This window comes from Thermomyces dupontii, assembly GCF_041956625.1.
Source record: "Thermomyces dupontii strain NRRL 2155 unplaced genomic scaffold VTN31scaffold_3, whole genome shotgun sequence".
In the NCBI taxonomy this organism is placed as follows: Eukaryota; Fungi; Ascomycota; class Eurotiomycetes; order Eurotiales; family Trichocomaceae; genus Thermomyces; species Thermomyces dupontii.
The window spans coordinates 493,936-514,250 of NW_027192309.1; the positions used below are offsets into that span (position 1 = coordinate 493,936).

General features: G+C 52.7%; 5 protein-coding genes across 5 annotated transcripts; 1 reads left to right on the forward strand and 4 right to left on the reverse strand.

Moving 5' to 3' along the window:
* Positions 1-284: 284 nt before the first annotated feature.
* On the reverse strand, positions 285-1,534 carry VTN31DRAFT_3626 (uncharacterized protein; the record flags this gene model as incomplete). Its single annotated transcript, XM_069403926.1, has 2 exons — positions 285-1,319; positions 1,412-1,534. The coding sequence occupies 2 exons, from the start codon at positions 1,532-1,534 to the stop codon at positions 285-287; spliced, it is 1,158 nt and encodes a 385-aa protein (XP_069260951.1).
* A 404-nt stretch (positions 1,535-1,938) lies between these two features.
* On the reverse strand, positions 1,939-3,909 carry VTN31DRAFT_3627 (uncharacterized protein; the record flags this gene model as incomplete). The annotated part of the gene is made up of 2 exons (XM_069403927.1): positions 1,939-3,392; positions 3,459-3,909. The coding sequence occupies 2 exons, from the start codon at positions 3,907-3,909 to the stop codon at positions 1,939-1,941; spliced, it is 1,905 nt and encodes a 634-aa protein (XP_069260952.1).
* Positions 3,910-12,484: 8,575 nt separating this feature from the next.
* Positions 12,485-13,024, forward strand: VTN31DRAFT_3628 (uncharacterized protein; the record flags this gene model as incomplete). Its single annotated transcript, XM_069403928.1, has 1 exon — positions 12,485-13,024. One exon carries the CDS (start codon positions 12,485-12,487, stop codon positions 13,022-13,024), a length of 540 nt encoding a protein of 179 aa, XP_069260953.1.
* A 612-nt stretch (positions 13,025-13,636) lies between these two features.
* Positions 13,637-14,650, reverse strand: VTN31DRAFT_3629 (uncharacterized protein; the record flags this gene model as incomplete). The annotated part of the gene is made up of 1 exon (XM_069403929.1): positions 13,637-14,650. One exon carries the CDS (start codon positions 14,648-14,650, stop codon positions 13,637-13,639), a length of 1,014 nt encoding a protein of 337 aa, XP_069260954.1.
* A 3,521-nt stretch (positions 14,651-18,171) lies between these two features.
* Positions 18,172-20,252, reverse strand: VTN31DRAFT_3630 (uncharacterized protein; the record flags this gene model as incomplete). The annotated part of the gene is made up of 6 exons (XM_069403931.1): positions 18,172-18,350; positions 18,397-19,162; positions 19,210-19,482; positions 19,537-19,889; positions 19,963-20,132; positions 20,182-20,252. The coding sequence occupies 6 exons, from the start codon at positions 20,250-20,252 to the stop codon at positions 18,172-18,174; spliced, it is 1,812 nt and encodes a 603-aa protein (XP_069260955.1).
* Between the last annotated feature and the right edge of the window lie 63 nt (positions 20,253-20,315).

Consider the following 20,315-nt stretch of genomic DNA (forward strand, 5'->3'; position numbering starts at 1 on the left):
GTGGAAGAACGTGTCAGCATATATCTACGAGCACGGCGGCTCGTATCGATTCGGCAACTCGACCTGCAAAAAGAAATGGGCCGAGGTGTCGCAACAGTTTCATGATCATTGATCGCAGGACACAAAATTCATAGCATATCAGGCGCTGGTTTGTGACTTGCAAGGTGCTTGACTGACGGGGAGGCGTTTTGTTCTGTATGATAAGAAGAAGGCGCGGCATTGTTTTTTTTTTTGTCCTTTTTCTCTCGTACATGTCACATAGGACTGGCATGGCGTTACTCGACTTAGATGGATGGTTTATTTCTGTTGTGCTCTTCGGTCGTGTTTACATCGACATTTCTGTTCTCAGATCGAACGGGAAAGCCAACTTCGGAAAGAAGCGAATTAAGCGACGAGGGTCGGTTTCTGAGCTCGTTCCATTCGCTTTCTGCCTTGACCATCAGCGTTCCTCCCAGAATGGTGCCGTTGAAGGAGACGCTGCCGACATTGGCCACATTCTCGTCCGGGGACTGCTCCTGGATAGGCAGAGACGCACTATCCTTCCGGCGCGGACAAATCATCATGGCAGACTGGGTAAGAGCCAGGTTATACGCAATCACCGACTCGCCCGCGGTCTGGTACTCCTGGGACTGGCCCGATGCACGAGGCTGCTGCGTGGTCCGCACCGCTGCATTATACAGGGAAAGATAGATGCGATGCAGAGTTTCCGCGGACGGGTCGCGCGGCACAGGCAGCGCAAAATGCAAGAAAGGCAGACCGGGCAGCTGCCGAAAGCCGCCCTCCGGCGTGGTAGCGGCGCGCGAATCCAACAACAGATCGATCAACGGCACCCACTTCGCCGGCCCCTGCCGTCCTTCTTCTGCCTCCACTTCCTGGCCGCGCATGTCCTCGATGGGCAGGAACTGCAGATGTCGATGGGGCTGACTCGCTCCGCTGGCATCGCCCGAGTTGAAGAAACCAAACAGCCTCCTCCGTCCGCCACGGCTGGCAGCATCGGCGTCATTGTCACCCGCCGCCCACGCCTTCAAGCACGCGTACGCCATCTCCAGGTCATCCTCCTCCAACAAAGCCGTCTGCGGCTTGAACGCCTTTGTCGCAAGAATAAAATGATTGGGAATCACAGGAAACTTATTCAACACGAGCAGATGCGTGGGATCACCACTCGTCGTGGATGTGGTGATGTGCGGCGACGGGATTTGAGCGATGAGCATCTCCTGCGGCGGGTTTTCAAACGGGTCGGGTTTCGGCTCGCGGCGCGCTTCATCCTCGGGCTTTGGCGTCGGCTTTTTCGCCAGAGCCGGGCAGTATCGTAATTGGAACTAGATTATCGTGTGATGGGTTAATAATTTTTTTTTTTCTTTCTTTTTGACTTCTGCTGGTTGAAGAAGATGAGGAGGCGAGGGTTGCTTACTACGACTCCCGACGACTGGATCGTCGTCAACTGCGTGGGCGAGAAGATGAGAGTTCCGGATTCCTTGGCCGCAATGAAGCGCTTTGCGACGAGAGAAGGCAGGTTCGGTGTTAACTGCAGCATTGTTGCGATGCTACTCTGGTCTTGGTCCTTGTTTTCGAGGTTGAAGAGAGGTGTGTTGGGCGTGGGGAATCATGCGATAAAATATGTCGACAGATCAGATCTATCCATCGTTATAACCCCCATGGACAAGCTGGGAGATTTGATCTAGAGCCAACTCACAATTTCAACCACAGTGAATTCTTCTACTCGTAGTGAATCATATTTGATCGATAATTCCAATGCTCGGGCATCGGACACTGAGATTATCTCTATATGTCAAGGTATATCATCCATGAAAATCATTCGCATGGTCATCCCATCCAGTCCTAACACCCATAACAACAAAATGAACCCTGGAAAGTGGATCATAAAGATACATATCTGGAAGGAAAAGAAACAAAGGGGGTATGGTCTATTCAACATGATCACTTCCTGAAGTCGTCGATGTCGTGATCTTCGCCAGAGGGAATCCCCGGAAGCACCGTCAAGGGCTGTCCGATCATGCGATTCGACGAGTCTGGAACCCACGGCCCGCGCTCTTCCTCGGTGGCACTGAAGACGCCCTCGGCGCGTCGCAACGTCTCGACGTCCAGATGCGTCACGTAGGCGTTGCGGTGGGTGCCGTCGCTGGGGCCGTTCGGCAGACGGAGCCGCACCTCAAAGTCGTTGTTCAACATCATCTCATCCTTCCACAGCCGCCGCTGACCGTCGTACACGCAGAGTACCCGCTTCTTCACCTTCATCCGCGAGGCCGGCGTGCCCCAGGAATGCGGGTAGAAGTTGCGGTTGCCGCGTCGCCGCGTCACAACGGCGCGCGGCTTGCCCGTCTTGGTCACGGCGTTGTTAGGCGCCACAACGCCTTTAGGAGCCGAGCTCGCACCGGGCTTGCTCGGCTTGATAGAGCCTTTGCCAGATCGTCCATCACTCTTGGAGGAGTCATCACCGTCATTGCCATTCTCATTATCATTAGGATTGTTCGCCTCGTCGTTATTCCCGGAATTGTCCCGGGAATCCGAAAGATTGTGCCTCTCCAAGGTCTTCTTCACTTCCTCGTCGTCGGCGACCTCGGCCAACCGCTGCTGGTTGATGCTCTCGCTGGGCTCTTCCTGTTGCACCACGCGAAGCACGCAGTCGTCAAGGTGCTCATAAAAGTCCTGTGGATTGGCAAATGTCGCCGCGCACGTGGAACACTTGCCGGTGGCGTCGTCGCCATACGCAGACAGGTTCTTAGCAGCAGACGCCGACGTCGGACTGCGCCGACGGCAGTTTGGAGGCGTCTGCTCCACGCCGTGCACCGACATGAGATGGCGCTTGAAGACGTCGGCCCGGTTGAAACTCTTCTCGGCCGGGGAGCCGGAGCCGGGGCAGAAGCCGCACACCATGGTACCTTTGTAGTGGGTCAAGGTGTGTCGGTTCTTGTCGTACTTGCGGGCAAAGCCCTTGTGATGATAAGCGCAAGTCACAATTGGGCACTTCTCTGGGCGCTCTGACTGATGAGTGAGCATGTGCGCCTTGAGGTCTCGGAATGTCCGCCCGCAGTCGGGGAAGGGACACCGCCCCTTTTCGCGGCCTTCCTCCTCTCCATCCGCGTGGCTGCCGGCGGGGCTTTGGTGTGATCGGGGCGAGGGGACTGAAGTGACCGATTGTGAGCGTTCCACACTGGTACTACTCGGCTGCGGAGAGTTTACGGGATGCGGAGAGGGGACGTTAAAGGAAGTCGGCGGCATAGAGACGGCATGTTGATCGGGCATTGGAGAGGCGGCAGTGCTCGATGGCGGCATGCACTCGAACTGCTGCAAAAGTGATGCGGGGGTATCATTGGGAAAAGGTAGTGGCGGTATTGAGACCTGGTGCGAGAGCTGTTGGAGAATGGACGGATCTGAGACGTGTCAGTTCGGGCATATCAGATATGGCCGAGGCCAGGTTCATGATAAAGAAAGCTTACCAACAACGTCGAATTTCTCAGAGTTGAGCATGACACTGGAATCAGGAAAGCCAAAGTCTGATTCGTCCATGAGAGGGGTGGAAAGGCCCAGGCCATGGTTGGTGTCTATCCAAGACTCCGGGAACGTCTGCGCGTCACTGGAATACGGCGAGCTCATTGCCGACGATGACGAGCTGGCAACGGAAGGTCCCGAGGCGGCCGAAAAGTGCGAAGCCATGGGAGGCGGCGTCGACAAACTGGTGGCATTTCCCATGTTCGAACCTGACTCGACGTACGCATTCGAGTCAAAAAGAGCTGGGGGCATGGTGCAAGCGGAGTCCTGATTCTGCGGCAGACCGTGCAGGTCCTGCTGGACGGTCTGGAAGCTGAAGGCGGTCATCATCGCGCTGTCCAGGGGCAGCTGCTGCTCCTGGGCGAAGCCCCGAGGACGGGATGATTCCAGCGCCAACATGGCGGCAGGGTATTCCTGTTGCGCTGTGGAAAGAACAATGGGGAATGGAGCTTTCTCAGCACGTCCGCGGCGCAATCACGCAGACCACGCAAAAGCTCTGGCGATGGAGCGGCGTCAGTGTCTCTGGACGTTGCCGGCCCAGGAGCAGGCCACACATACCACGAGCGGCCTGATAAAAAAAGGGGCCTCTGCGCTTTGTTTCGAGCGGGCACGATCCTGTTCCTCAGAAGGCAGAAGAGCAGGACGACAGCGCAACAATCGCACGGGACGGCAAGAAACCCATGCACGCCCACGCCGACAAGGATTGAGTCGACGACGCGACACAGAGAAAACGTTGGGTTGGAGTCGGTGATCGAAGGCTGGGGAGGGGGAAGGTCAGAACTCATCTGCCGAGGATGGGGGACGGGATAATTAAATAAGTTTTGTTCACGTCGGATTGCTAGCGCGACGATGGTGTGTGCTAAGCCCTACGAGCGGTGGTGCTTCTATGACTCCAGTCCGGAACCAGAATCCTGGGAGCCCGCCAGAGCCGTCCACTACGATGACTTTTTGTCGGAAGTGGCTTCGGAGCGGAACCAGGGGGTTGTGCACTTGGCTGGATTGGGGTAGTGTAGGAACCTGAGCCAATGGGCAACTGTGAGTACCCGCAAAGGTTATGTGACCGTATCAGACGTGTATTAAGTACAGCTGCAGTACTGTAAGTTAATTCATGGTCATCATATTTGGAAGCGCACTTTTCCCGAAGCGGCAAGCCACAGCGAGGCTTAGCTGGGCGGTGCTGATTCGTTCGTCCCCTGCATGCAAAATCGACGACACATCAAGATACACTGAGTACTACTGTATATATGTATGTAGGTAAGGTAGATATTGATTGATTGTATGCTCGTCGTGACTTGTCAATGGCTAGATGCTCGGTGTATATTTGGTCTTTGATCGGGACTTTGATATCTGAACCCTGCCTTTTTGATACTATGGAATTGGTATTGGTATTCGCCGGTTGCTGGAAACCTTGATCATCGTAACTTGGACCGACAGTGCTTCACATTGGGGGTTGCATTGACTACCCAGCAACAACTCTTTCAGGCGATGAACGGGGGATTACCGGTCGTTGAGGATGGGAATAATAGCATCATCACGCCTGGGGTAATATTAATCCGGACTTCCAATGATTCCCTCACCCCCGTTGTCATTGTAGGAGGATGATCTCCATCCATGCCACGTGCGTTTTCCCCAGAGGCTCAAATGACAATTGATTATGTCGAATCGTCATTCATGCAGTAGCTCATGGCCGGAGAGTACTGCCATTGGTACGAGAGATCAGTTCTACTCCGCAGAGCGGCAGTTCCCAGGGTACTCCGTTGGAGGATTCTCCGCTGTTCCCCGAGGATTGGTCAATCAAAACTGGATAATAAAGGAGCCTCTGATGAAAATAACATCACTTTGTGAGAGATTAATTGACCTCATCAACCATCCTGGAGTTGGCATTATTTGGGGGGGTTCGGGGTGTCAATTAATAATTTGACAACGATCGGACGAATAGTTCCTCCTAGGCTCCGGCCAGAAAAGGTTGGGGGAAGGCGGCTACTTTGGGGTCGATAAGGGAATTCTTACGGAGACCAGAGTAGGGAGGGCAGTTGGAACGGGTCGAGAAGAGCATCAAGAGAGTCCAAAGTGCCTTGATCACCATATCAAAGGACAGAAAGGTATACTACTACAGTATGAATCTCAAGGCTTTGCAACGACGAGTCAGGTTCCTGCCCAAGGCGGGCCACCCTTGACAGAGCCGCTATCCGAAAGGAGACAAGCTAGGTCGAGGAAGTCTTGGCATGCCCAAATCGGGCCTAGCGCGATTACTGGTATGTGACCCGTACATACGGTATCGGAGAAAGTTTTACCGTCATGACCGGAGCAGAGAGAGCAGACCGCCATCTTGATTGGCGGTCAGTGACGGCCGGGGGGGGGGGGGGGAAGTCGTCGGAGTCAATCGTGCATTAGCGGCGACTTTGGAGCAGAGATGCATCGGTACTAGCAGTCTAGCACGACTAGGCCGATGAAGGAAAGCCACCAGGTTCAAGCCCAAGAGGCTCACAAGGCTGATCTGGCCAGATGACTCCTATCACGCCCACTTGCAGTTGGAGGCCTCCATTGGGCATCTGTTGACAATTCAAGAAAAAGAAAAAAACCCATCCAAAGTACGGAGCATGGAGGAGATTTCCTTGATCACAAAAAAGAGCAAGTAATTTGGCGCAATCTTAACAGATTTGTCAACAGAAAGCTTGGCCGACTGTCATCCACCGGACAGCGGTGAACCGAGCGGAAGTCAGATCGAAGCCGCCACATAAAGGGCTGTGCTGTGTCTGTAAGCCACAGCGTCCGGGCCAATGGGAGTGCCGCTCGCTTAACCAGCGATCAATTGCGTTAGTGCGGACCCCACTAGATCCGTGATCGAGGCGGCGGATCGAGCGGAAGCTCTTGCGAAGCTGGATGGAGCCCAACAAATGGCAGATCTATGATCTATACTGTATCTGACTTGTGAAGTTCGTTGTACACCGCCTTCTCGCAGAGCCTCCTTGGAAGCTCCTTCAAGGGCCGGAGACTTTTTGAGCTTTTGCATTGCAGATGCAAGACTCCCTTTAATGATGATGGACTGCGGACGGAGCTTCTGTGGACTGACGCACCCAATCTCGAGTGATTACTACCAGTACTCCGTACGGCAGCAGTACGGCAGCTCCAGAGTCTCATTCGCGGTGCTTCCCCGGCGACCTTCAAGTTACTGTGAACTGGCAGATTATTCCCCAATGCTTCGACGATTGACCGTTCAATCTGAACCAAGCTTGACAAATAATTGACTGTGGGTTCTTCCGCGTTTCAAATGATAACCTTATAACTCCTGCTGCGGGACTGTAATCTACGGACCTCCGGACCCGCGGACTCCGCGGTCTCTGCCAAACTGCCGACCTTTCCGACCAGTAGGGAGAACATATCCCCGGTTTGTACATATGTCGGGGAGATGTTGCTAGCCGGTTTGGGGATTCAGATTGAAGTTAATATGTTTAAGCTACTCGTAGTTTCTCCAAATCGAACCGCCACGAACAATTCACTCCGGAAAAAAGCGAATGTCAACCAACTAAGCTTAAATATCTTAAAATAACAAACTCCATTAATCTCAGACTCTTAGGCTGGTACCAGCCTTTAATTCGTCTCAAGTTTCTCAACAATAACTAGTATGATCGGGAGAACCCTTGTCTAGATTTCGCACGTTCCCACACTGTAAATGAATTAAAGTACAGATCATTGACCACCAGAGGAAAAGCAAGGCTTGCCTCTTTGGAAAAGGGCACTGTATGACCTGCCAAATCAGATACTTGGTGCCTCCACACTAACACCAGACCGGTAGTCTTCGAGAATGTAATTATACAGAACGGGGTTGGCGGCACTGCATTGTGGTTGCACCTGTCTGATTTGGGCATATGGTCTGTCCCATGCCTCATGAACCAATCAGACAATGAGGCCGATGACGCCATCTCATTCTCAGTGAGATAAAGTACTCCATACGGAGTATTGTACGGACTACCAATACTGTACTGTACTTTGTCGGATGGCGAACCATCGCGTTTTACCCAATATCGTTTCCAAGTCCATTGCAATATGGTTGAGGACGAGAACTGTGGCGGATAGGAAATTTCAATTCTTTCATCTGCTATGTAGCCTCGCGGATTTCAAGAAGCATGATCGAAGAATATGTTGCAGATGTGTTTGTGACACAGCTTTGCCAGTCTACTGGTGTTTGGACGAGTACTGTCGCCTCTGGCATCTTCAATCGACGCATCAGCAGTGAGATTGTATAAAAGAAAGGGGGGTGGGGTGGGGCGGTTACGAGTACCCTGAGCCCTACAGTATCTAGTCGTACGCCGTACACAATACGAAGTACAAATGATTTGAGTAAGGGTTCACTACGAGTTAGTGCGCAAACAACAAACTGAACTCAATCATAGAATGCCTTTCGGATTACCTTGTGTATGATTTGCATCAACACCTTTATTGATTACAGTATCCATATCAGCAATCGATACTTTTTTCCATTCCTTGGGGAGTAGATCTTAAGGAAAGGGCAATACGAAGTACTCCGTACAGTTGGACTGCCAAACCGTTGCACACTTGCAACTGCATGTTCAAGAGAAGGTCGGGTCATCGGTATCTATCCGATCGCATTGAGTCATCGGACAATCGTCCGACATCCACACTCTAGCTTCGAGCGGCAACTTAACTTGAAGCAAACATCAAGCCATCAAGTAATCTAGTACTAATCTGACCTGTCAGTACATACTCAGTAGTATGGACTATGGAGGGACGCAAGTTGAGAATGAGTAATGACAGCCGATAAAGATCAAAATAACCAAAGGTTACTGCCTCCAACGGTGCAGACTGATTGGCTGGGGATGCCCCACGAAGAAGCTCCGTCGCTTAATTCTACCTACACGCACGACTTTCCACTTCAGAACACGTCCAGGGACGCTTCGTGGGACCCATGATCTCCAACAAATCGATAAGCAACAGTCATGACACGTGCCGGTGGGTGTAATGCCAAGCACTTGTGGCTATCTCCACGCACCTTGCAGACGACAACTTCAGCCCATGACTACGGTGACATCAAGCCAGATTGGGATATTTCCCAGTTCGGCAATAACAATTCAATTAGGTTAGTTAGTCCAGCAGAAAGAGGAATACATGTACGGGGTACTTACCCCGTACGTAAGTTTTTGGTTATGACTGATGGCACATTGATACATAGTATGTAGGTAGATTGAACTATGAATAGTGCAGGGATTCTATTAATTCCGATTGCACTAACATCGAGTCAACCCAGGATATTTCCATAAGATAGATAGAGGAATACGAGCATTAGTGTTCAGTATGTACTAATACGACGGCACCTTGATCGACCTATGAAGAGCTTTGGTAAAATTACGAGTAAGTTACGAATGCGGAGCAGTGCAATTCGTGTACGGCGGACGGTCGACGGTTGCCAAGATTGAACACATCATGATTCATGGCCTTGGGGGAACTCTGTGGGGTCGACATCCTGCAGCCCTACGAAGATTAAATTTTGAACATGCTTATCATCGCCCAAAGTCGACGAGCGACTAGCGTGCACATCCCGGCTCTGAATGTTCATTCGTCCAATACGTCGATTGAGGCTTTTAAGGCTCTGGAGCAACAAGAGGCACTCGAGTCAGTCAGCCTCCCTGTCCAAAGCCACATCTGCAGGACGTCGGTTTGTTGCACGGTTCAGTTGTCCCCGCAAACAACTATAAACAATATCCCAGTTGATATGGGTATGTACGGAGTAGAGCTAGGTTCTGACTCATTGATCCGTGCATGGCTCGATGATTCATGACTGGGGAAGGGTGACCCTAAAAGTCTATGTGATAAAGGCGACTCGGAAGTATGTATAGTTACTTCAAGAACTTCAGTTTACTCCGAATTGTTCAACGGGATTGCTTGCATCTCACGTCCAACAACTCGAAACGTCAACGGCTTGTGCCAGATCATCACCGCTAATTGTCCAACCTTAACCTAACCCGTACAAGTGATCTTGAGAGTTGAGACCCATCCGCCTTGTAAGGCATACTGTACTCCGTACTCAGAATGGAGACCTCGTCATCGATTGTTGTGCATTCGTGGCTATTTTGGGGACCTGTTTTGCTCCGAACAAAATCACAAGGCGAGAGAAATTAACATAGAGGGAAGGTTTTTTTTTGGGGGGGGGGGTTGTGCAGTGCGGAGGAACTTTTCAGAGTTGACCGTCGGGATGGAGTACTCCGTACTTGACAGGTCTTGACAGCTCTCCGAGTTGTGACTCTATGCTGAAGCTTCTGATGCAAAGATTTGCTGTTTTGTTGGCTGTCACAAGCAGTCATTGACTATCAATAGTACCGTTCCAACTCTGCATGGAGTACATCTACCCGTACGTCAGTTGAAGGAGCTAATACTTCCACAGGTCACAGCAGTACTGAGTAGTACCTTAGATACAGTTCCTAGGTACCTACAGTACAGAGTACTCTGGGACGAGCGAACCAGGGAAGGAAAGTCCAAGAGCAACCACTGACCAAACTCTGGCCCAAGCTTGGCATCTCAATCGACCCACATGATTAGTGACCAACTTTGCCCAACGCGGCTCACGCCAAGTCAACGGATAAGGTTTCTCGTCGGATAAACACCATGATAATCATGACGGCAAACACTTGACGCTCTGCAAGCTTACTCCGTACTCGTCGAGGTCAATTTCATGCCTCAATGGAGGTTGCTTAACTTTCAGACGAATGTCTCCGGGGAGCTCCCGTTTTAACAGTCAGATACCACCTCCCGTTCTGTTGTCCACGGCCCTGTGCACTGTCTGTGCAAACTGCAAAGTGTACGGAGTACTCGCAGTTCAAAATAGGTACTTATCATCGGTTAATTCTCGGAGTACAAATCGAGTATGGAGTACGGATACTTGACGCGGTCGTTGTTGGATTGCCCAAACTGTACCATCTCACAGTTGTATCTTCATCAAATTGCAAAACCCCCTCACAACCCTTCCAGTACGGAGTACAGTACAAAGCGATCGGATAATTCAACATGCTTCAAGGTCGGAAGCTTTCACAAAAGTCTCCATCGAAGCTTAATCGACGACTGAAAAGACTGGTCAAAAAGCATCGCATTCGCAGGATCCTTAAGGTTCTCTTAAACTTGAGCGGTGGCCCGCGCCGGCGTCCTCTAAATACAGCCCTAACTTAATTCGTACTGGGCTGAGTACAGTACGAGTACAGAAGTGAGTATCAGTACATTCCCGATTTGGATAATGGCAACGCCATGGAAAATCCAATCGAATGTCAAGATGGTTCGCTGTCTTCGATCCCGCCAGGGGATCCAATGATCCATCGAATCATCGTCGCGAGGAGGCTCCATGGAATCGTAACCTAACCTGACAGAAATGGGTTGGTGCTATTTGCGAGCTCCCCACCAATAGGATTGATTGCTTTCCAAATTCGCCAAGACGGCGAAGCCGTTCAGTGCCCCATATTCTTAAAAGTTAATCCCATAAGGCTACATACTATTTTCCTCTTCCGAATAGTTACTCCCACGGTTCAAGCAACATGACTCAGGGGCTCTGTTGTCCAGATTCCAATACTGTAGTCCAGGAGCCTGTCCTCCGTCGGTCGGGTTCGATTATTGTGTTCTGTCGATCAGGTTTCGGCATCGTCGTTGTGAATTGCGATCAACGACGAGGAGTCGTAGATTATCTGTGCCACACGAGGCTGATACATTCAACTACCCAACATCCGCCATTCTCTTTTCCGACGAGGTTCCTTATTCAAAGCAACAATTCAATCCCCTATTAACGTGAGCAGATAATAATGGACGCCGTTGGACTTCGCTTCAAACTGCCCTATTCTCAACTGATCGAGTTCCTGGACCCTCTACCAGTCATCCATCCACAGAAAGAAAACTTGAAACGCACCAAGGATGACGCTAGAGAACTGTTGTGATTCATCACATTGGGAACCTTGGGGACTCAAGATTACGAGTAGTTATGAGGTAGGCGAGAATCCATGCTGCATCCACGTCCGGAGTAACTATCTCGAATCCAACTCAGGTTCCCCGAATACTCCGTACGGAGTACGGAGAACAGTTTGTAATCTCGGACTTTATTACTCTATACGGAGTAGGGAGGAGAGAGCACGGAAAGTTTAACCAACATCCGAACGACTCGGATTCGGGGTCCAGTTCATCCGTCCGGACTTCGGAGACATCAGAATAAACGTCCCGAACAGAGTATCCGTACCCAGGTTCATCGAAAAAAGGATATTTCCGGAGACCTCAACAGGACTCCGGCGAGTACTCTGTATAGGGCTGTGATAAGCTAGGTATGTACTGGGAGCTCAATCCTGCCGTGGGGAAAATTGCCCACGTGTGCGGACACTCTTTCGGATACTTTTTCTAAACTCAATTGAGGTTCCTGAATGGCCTTGCAAGATTCGCATTTGCATGAACTTCCTTCGCTAACCATAGGGCGAACGTGTTCGAGGATCTGTCTCCTTGGACGCACCATCACATACGAGTATTGCTTCAAAGTGTTTCGTGTGGAAAGGGGTAGCCTAGGGTCTGGATAGGAGGCTGACGTAGACCACGCAAATTAGCCGAGAAGCATCTGGCGAGAGTGCTGTTGCTTTCTCTCAGATCGTTGGGCAAGATTGCAGTATTGTACAACATGCCCCTGAGTACTCGGAAGCGACCACAGTAAGACTTGATTGATCAAGGGGCAAGGATTCCCTGGCTTTCCACATAACCTAGTCCCAGGCACTCGGTACATCATAGAGTGCTAGGGGTAATAGCGCCATCCAACTTGTAGCCGGTATACACAATACCATGATAACAATCAACGCAGCGTAGAGTGCATCAAGCTTCTTAAAGATGGTGTCTGCCTACAAAGGCAAATCAATGTCATCGGCACAATTACACCCTTCATAGATCTCGAATTAGCAGCTCACAACTGGTTGCGCTCAAAGATGTAGACTCGAATCGCCTCCTCATGATGGAACGACATGGGATTCGTTGCCATGTGCTCATCATCAGAGCAGTACTGCGAGTGCTACTGTGCCGATCGAGATCGTACTGTAATTGCGTCGCAAACCAATCCAAGAATCGGTCAACAAGGAGGACTGCGCCGTCAGTATCAAACAACAAGGCAAGTACATCCACGAACCCCCCAGCAGAACCAGTGGATAGACAACTAATAATGATCGCCGACGTCATGAAATGGTACACCAAGTTACAAAGTCTTTCGCCAGAAGGACGACCGCCATCAGCAGCACCGCACCGATCAGCTGGAACGCAGTCGCGATGCCATCGAAGGTCAACCGACTGTGGCTCGCTGCGTCAAAGAGACAAACAACGCAGGAGACAGTCCTTTCTTCCCCTGTGTGGCATACAGATTATGAGGCATCTGCAGTTCTTTACCTCTTCCCGATTCTCTCCAACCGCCATCCTTTTTGCCATGAGTCATGTGAAGATTCGCTATCCTCTTCCCTGCTCGCTACACAAAACGCCCAGTATTCCTATTGATCCTTGAATAGACCAGAAAACCTTGCTGACTGGCCCTCCCACCCACACAGCTACCATGAAGAGGTCCTTGGAGATACTGGAGAAGGGTTGAACGTGCACCGCAAAGATCCCCGCGGACCGGCTCGACGTCGGCACGCACTGCGACCCAACGGCCAGACGGGACCAGATGCAGCGGTGAGCTTATAGTGATGGCGTACGAAGCGCTCGAGCGGGCGGGGTTACCTTTCCAGCAAGTCGCCATCGACGGACCTGCACCAGATCGCGACCTTCTACCTCCAGGAGAGCGATGACGACTGCGAGGTCAACACGGCATAGGAAATCGGCATGTTTTCATCACGGGAGTCTACCTCGCCTTGGGGCCGGAACGCACCGACCACTCGGCCAACACCGTGTCTATCATGCACCCCCACGCGGGCCACCAGGCCGACCTGACGCGGCAGATTATGGCTCAGGCCGGGCGAGGACGGCCGGGATTGGTACTGCAAAGCCCATCACAAATAACCAAGTTTGCATAATCATCATCATCATATTATACTATTCATTTCTTTCTAAATCGTGAAATAAATAGCCATTGGGCACTTGTCTAGTATCTTGCCTTGCCACTCCATATACCCTTAAGTCAAGCCTGGCCCTCGAGGCCGACGAGCTTGTGCGAGTCCCTCCAGAGACGGTCCTCCTCGGCCGGATCATAGGTCTGCTTGACCCAACCGGCGCCAAAGGCATTGCCGTCGTCCTGCCCACGCTCAGCCTCGGCGACGTCCTCGAGGTAGCGACCTCCACGGTTCTCCCACTCCTTGCTGATGGCGGCCCAGACGGTGGTGGCGGCGCCCTGGGCGGGCGACTTGAGAATCTTGACGAAGTCGGGGTTGCTCAGGAGGCCCTGGACGAACTCCAGGGGCACGTTGCGCGAGATGCCCGTGTTGTTGACGGCACCTGGGTGCAGGCTGGTGGCGTGCAGGCCGCGGGAGCCGTAGTCGCGCTCGATCTTGTTGGCTAGGTAGACGGCGGCCAGCTTGGAGTTGTTGTAAGCGACCTCGTGGTTGTACCCACCCTGTTCGAAGTTGTAGTTGTCGCTCGCGGGCAGGGCGCCCGCGCGGTGGGCCGACGACGACACGATGACGACGCGCGAGTGCAGCTCGTCGGTGGCGCTGGCCAGCAGAGCCGGCTTAAGCAATTGGAAGAGCAGAAAGAAGCCAAGGTAGTTGCTTGAGAAGTGCGCCTCGATCCCGTCCTCGGTCAGCGTGTACTTTTTCAGGCCCATGACCCCCGCGCTGTTGATCAGGATGTTGATCTGGCCTTTGGTCTCGGCCAGGATCTTGTCCGCAGCCGCCCGGATGCTCTTGAACGAGTCCAGGTCCAGCTCGACCAGCGACACCCGCCCGGGCTCCACGATGCCGGCCAGGTTCGTCTCGGCCCGCTCTCGGTTGCGTGCCGTGAGTATCAGCCTCGCCCCCGTCTCCTTGAGCGCTCGTGCCGTCTCGACGCCGATTCCTGACGTGGCGCCCGCAATCACAATCACCTTGCCCTTCAGTTTGCCCTCCACGCCCTCGTCCTTGATGACCTGGAGCGCCGTCGGCCGGGCATCTCCTTCACCTTGAGGATCACGGTGTGCATCAGCGTAGGGGCCGCCCATTTTTCTGTTTGTTTTTGGTTTCTTCTTTATACTTTGAAATATTTCAAACACAACAACATGGGCATGCGATGAAAGCTGTTATATAGTATGTTCAGTTGCAAGTTGTAGAGCAAGGAGCTCAAGAACTGCGTGATGGACAGTCAAATCGTCAACTGGAGCATTCAAACCCTTCATGAGCCTATCAGTGATTCCTATGTGATTCCCATCATGGTTTCTCTTGTTGGTTCATATTTTCTCCTGATAATCCCGGACGGTACGATTCTTCCGCCAGGGTTGCTTCGATTTGCGTGGGTATTCTTAGGGTTCGCATCCGTACGGTTAGTCGAAATTCGCGGCAATCGGTAGGTACCGCGCCCAGCGGATATTTTGGCGGCCGCAGTTTTGCGGATTGAGCGGCCGCTACTTGATCCCACCGGTCCATCCGCCCCCAACCGCGGCCGCTTGTTTGCGGGCTCCTCGCCTTTCCTCCATCCGCCTCGTTGCAGAAATCAGTACGGCTGACAAATGTTCCCATCTGCCGGATAAGTACTAAGAGGGAGTGCGGATTACCTACTACTGGTAGTACCTTGTGTCTTAGACAACCCAGAGCGTACTTACAGTCTACTCCCAACATCCCCTCATCTACCTTGTCTTCAGGTACTACTACCACACGCGCATTATGCGGACCCCCAGTCGCGAATCGAGCCTCGAGCTGGCTCCGCAAGCATGCCAGTCCTGCCGATCGCGTAAGAGAAGATGCGACAAGGCACTTCCCAGGTGCTCCTCCTGCGCAAAGTGAGCTCAAGCACCAAGCCCTCCGCTCCCCGCCTCTCCCTCTCTCCCGCCCGGATTCGGGCATTTGGAGGATGCGGAGTTAACTGACCGTTGACCGAAACGTCCAAATCCCTTTGCTTGAAGACGTGGCCGGGCATGTGATTACCACTGGCGGTCGGAAGAAAATAACACGCCTCTGGCGGCCCCATCGACGACCGAGCGGGGATGGTACCCATCCCCGGAAGAGGAGAACCAGCAGCAACAGTCCCAGCAACGAGAGGGCCGGGCCGTCGACTTCCAAACCATCCTCTTCCTTGACCCATACCTGCTGCGGTACGGCCAGGTGAACACCGGGCTCAACCAGTACTGCGGCGCCTCGCCGGTCCCGCCCTCAGTCCTTCACCTGCTTGGAGGCCTGGACGAAATCCGGTCAACCGCCGACCGCTTCTTCCGGCACATTCACCAGTGGATTCCCTTTATCTCCAAGAAGAGGTTCTACGACCTCCATCTCCAGCCTGCCTCCCACGCCCGCCCGGACGTGGCCTTGCTGCTCTTGGCCCTCAAGCTCGTTACCAGCCTGCCACCGGCGGCCGCCGGGTCCGCGTCGGGGTCGAGGTCGGGTTCGGCTGACCCCCGCACCCCCTTGTACTATGCCACCAAGCACTTCTACCAAAAGGCTGAGAATTCCTTGTCTATCCTAGTGCTGCAGGCCGGCGTCCTGATCGCCCTATACGAGCTCGGCCACGGAATCTACCCGGCTGTCTATCTGTCCATTGGGCTGTGTGCCCGCTACGCTAATGCCCTGGGCATCAACGTTAGCCGCACAGTGCTGAGCCGCAGGGTGCTGACCTTGGTTGAAGTGGAGGAGCGGCGGAGGGTCTGGTGGGCCATAGTCATTCTCGATCGGTTGGTTTGTCTTAGTGTCTCTCTCTTCTTTTTTTTTTTTTTTATACCTTGCATTATTACTCTAATCCAACGTGCACTAATCACAAAGGGGGAAAACCCTGCCTCCAACTCCCAGATTTGTGAGCATTGGGTGTCCCGGACGGCCCTTTGCTACGTCTGATCCCGGCTTGGATGACCTCTTGCCCGCAGATGATGCCGCATGGGACTTGGGGGTAGGTTGCTTTGCCTTTCATCCTCCCGTGGTTTTATGTCCGACAAACCTAATCTCCATCTCATCGCCGGGTACTTCCAGACAGTCCGGCCTGAGGACCTCTCAACTGTGTCCTCCCCAATGACGGGCCACATGAGCAAGTTCTCCCTGCTGTGCCAGGCCGGTCGACTGCTCGGACAGGTTCTGCACTACCTTTCCAGCGCCGTCGCCATCCCGGACGACGTCTGGATGCAGCTCGATCGTACGCTGCAGTCGATGTTGGCCGCGGCCCTAAATATTGACCGTCCCGACTTCGATCAGATCGCATTCGTATACAGGTGGGTTATCCCGTACACTCCCCGTTCCTTAACTCCCGCCGTATCTCCCGATTTGAACCTCCATCACTAAGTGCCGACCCATCCGATGAATCATAGCACGCTCGTCGCCCTGTACACGCCGTGGCTCGCGGACGACCCGCCGACCGCCGACGCACCCCCACCCAGCGAGCGGTCCCGGCGAGCGCGCGCGGTGGTGGACCAGATCACCGACCGAATCAGCGCCAACCTCGTGGAGCACCAGTGCCTCGTCGGCCGCAACCCGGAGGATATCCCGCCCTGGGGGTTGTATTTCGCCTACCGTGTGTGTGGCGCCCTCATTCGGGCTCCTCACCAGACCCCGCAAGCCACGGATATCATCCGGACCCTGCGTGAAGCGCTCCGGGCCATTGACGTCCGATGGAACGTGGCGGGGTTGTATCTGCAACTGTTGGAGGCTCAGGAAGCCATCCGCCTCGGGGTTTAATGACTCGCTGCTGAGATAGTACATGGCGTGATTGCTGTCATTGTTTCCGACCCGACCTGGTTGGCTGATTTATCATGAGCGTCACACCAGGTTGTCGCAAATCGACGAGATTTCAATGCTGGTTCTCTTTCTTTGCCTTGCCCGTTATGTTGTGATGAGCTAGTCTCTCCCTTCCTGATAGAATCGAAAAACACGGCGCCTGCGCCTGTGCACCAGGTTCAACATTGTACTATTAACCACGGCCCCTTGAACCTGCAGGAGAATCCTCCCAAGCGTTTTTTTTTTTTTTTGACCCTACTTACCTAGTAATCAACAAGGACGAGCTCTGAGCTCTCTGGAGTCAATAGTAGTCCCTACTAACATACTCCGTATGTAGTTGAAGGTTTGTTTCATCATTCCCTCCTCATCCATTCATGCAACTCTTTTATGGTCGGGACAAGTTCACGGCGGCTCGGTCACCTCACAACTCACCAGGTACTTACTTAGATATCGCTTCCCCTACTACGACAACCGGAGGGGTGGTATCAGGGATGAGGACTAGGTATACTCCTGAACACCCGGAGAAAGGACCTCAGTACAGTAAGACACCGAGGAAGTTGATTGCAGGGATCACAGAGTTCATGTACTGCTATCGCAGAACTTTTCCACTTAGTCCCTGTCACCGACAAGGGATGATCAGGGTTATTATATATTGTGACCCATCCATACGACTTGTAGCCGGTGAACTAAAGACAAGATCATAATAACCATCCATGCAGTGCAAGAGTGCATCAAGACTCTCCAAGGTGGTCTGTCTACAGAGGCAATGTTCTAACTGAATGTCATCAACAAATCATACTATTCACTGTAACTCTACGATAGTAATAATAGCTCACATTGACTGGTTGCGCTCGAAAATGTTGGCTCGAATCTCCTCCTCATACTGGAACGAGAGGCGATCCGTCGCCGCATGCCTCATCATCGGAGCGGTACTGCGAGTGCTGCCGTGCCGATCAAGATCAGACTGAGGCCGCGTCGCAAACCAGTCCAGGAATCGGTCAACAAGGAGTACTACACCGTCAGTATCAGACAGAGCCAAGGACGGGGACGCACGAACCCGCTAGCAGAACCAGCGGATAGACAAAGATGATGATCGGCGACGTCATGAAATGGTACACCAAGTCAAAGTCGTACGCGAGAAGCACCAGCCCCATCAGTAGCACTGCACCAGCCAGCCGGAACGTAATCGCGATGCCATTGTAGGTCGGCCGACAATGGCGGTGCGTCAAAGAGGCAAACGCCGCAAAGTGTACCATCGACAACGACACCGCGATAAAATAGTACACGTAGACAAATGTCAGCAGGCTGATATAGGTCTTGACCAACTTCTTCCCGTCCGCATTGTTGAGGCCATCCTTGGTCGACGTGATGCCCATGCTTGAGAAAAGAGAGACGGTGACGTTGCCCATCAACTCTCTCGACCGCTCTTCCGTGAGACCATACGTAAAATTGTCTGCGCCCTGCATGTCCTCGTTCCCGCAGAGGTACGTATAATCCCAAAGGCTGTTCAAGATCCGGGTGATAGCTTTTTTCTCTTCCTGCGCCCTGGCAAAATCGATCTCCATATCGGTGATCGTGCTGTTGAGCAGCCTCAGGGCATATTCCTTGGTCGGCCGTGGAGTCTCACAGGCAAAGAGGAACGTGTCTGCGAGATATCGCAACTTCAAAACGATATCCAACGTCAACGCCAGGATTTGAGATCCTTCGGACAAAAGGATGATTGAGACATGGAACGGGAAATGCAAATGCGTCCAAATTTGCTGCCGGAGCTTGTTGAAACGCCGTCGTGGCGAGATGTCGTAGTAGGAATGCCACAAAAGATACTAATATGGTCAGCGAAACGAAAAACAGGCCATCCGAAGGCACATACAACAGTGGTGGTAACGCCGAGAATATGGACAAAGGACCACAATGTCCAGCCGCCACCGGCAACGATCTTGTTGACGATCCTGGTCACTGAGATGACGCTCTCTCCGATGATGATTAGCGTGAGAAGCTGCATCCGGTCACTGAGATGGGTGTCGGCGATCTCGATTCCCGGCGTGTAACTGGAGACGCCCATGATGACCAGTGACTCGCACAGGAAGAGGCCGAACCATACCGCCCAGATGTGTGGATCTGTGCGGCCATAGACAAAGTACAACTGCAGCGGTCAATGGAATACTGATACGTAAGGATATAGTTGATAGTGAAATACCGTAAAGTATACTACACTCGTCACCACCAGGATGGCAACTATAGCGTACATTCCTTTGACTGCAGCCGGCATCCTGGGTCGGATGAACCAGATATGAATTGAGTACTGGATCGCCAACATGAAGCGGCTACCTGCCAGCAGCATCGACAAGGAGCGAAAGGCCCAGACGTTCTCCTCGCTGATGTGCGTCGAGAAACGGGACCCGGCAGACGCAAAGCCAACCATGGCGGCCAACTGGACACATTTACAGAGCCGCTCGAAGATGGAATCCCGAGCAAAGCGCAGGTCGAACAGGGTCACCTGAAGCCAGGTAAACCAGATGACGGCAAGGAAGCCCACGTACGACAAGAGTGCTGCGCTGCATCAGATCTGGATCTCAAAAAAAAAAAAAAAAAAAAAAGGGAAAAACGAGGGAAATGACCACACCATCGACATTGTTAATCTCATGCGTGGCCGTGAACGTAGCAAGATTGGCCACCAGGAAGACGTCGTAAAAGAGCTCAATAGGGCTTGCCTCGCTGCGCGTGCGGAGACGGGGGGCTCCGAACTCATCCTGCTCGAGGACACTGGCAATCCAGGGGATTGCTGGCTGCTGTCTGCTCCCGTCAGAGCTTTCGCCTGAGTTCATCGGCAGCACAAACTCACTTGAACTTGTCCGCGTGGGACTTTCGCCGGGTCGAGTCCCGCCTGAACGTCAGAAAGGACGCCCGGGTCATGGCTAGTGAGGAAGGATTGTCTATTTCTACAGCCCGGGTATCATATTGACGCCTGAGAGATGC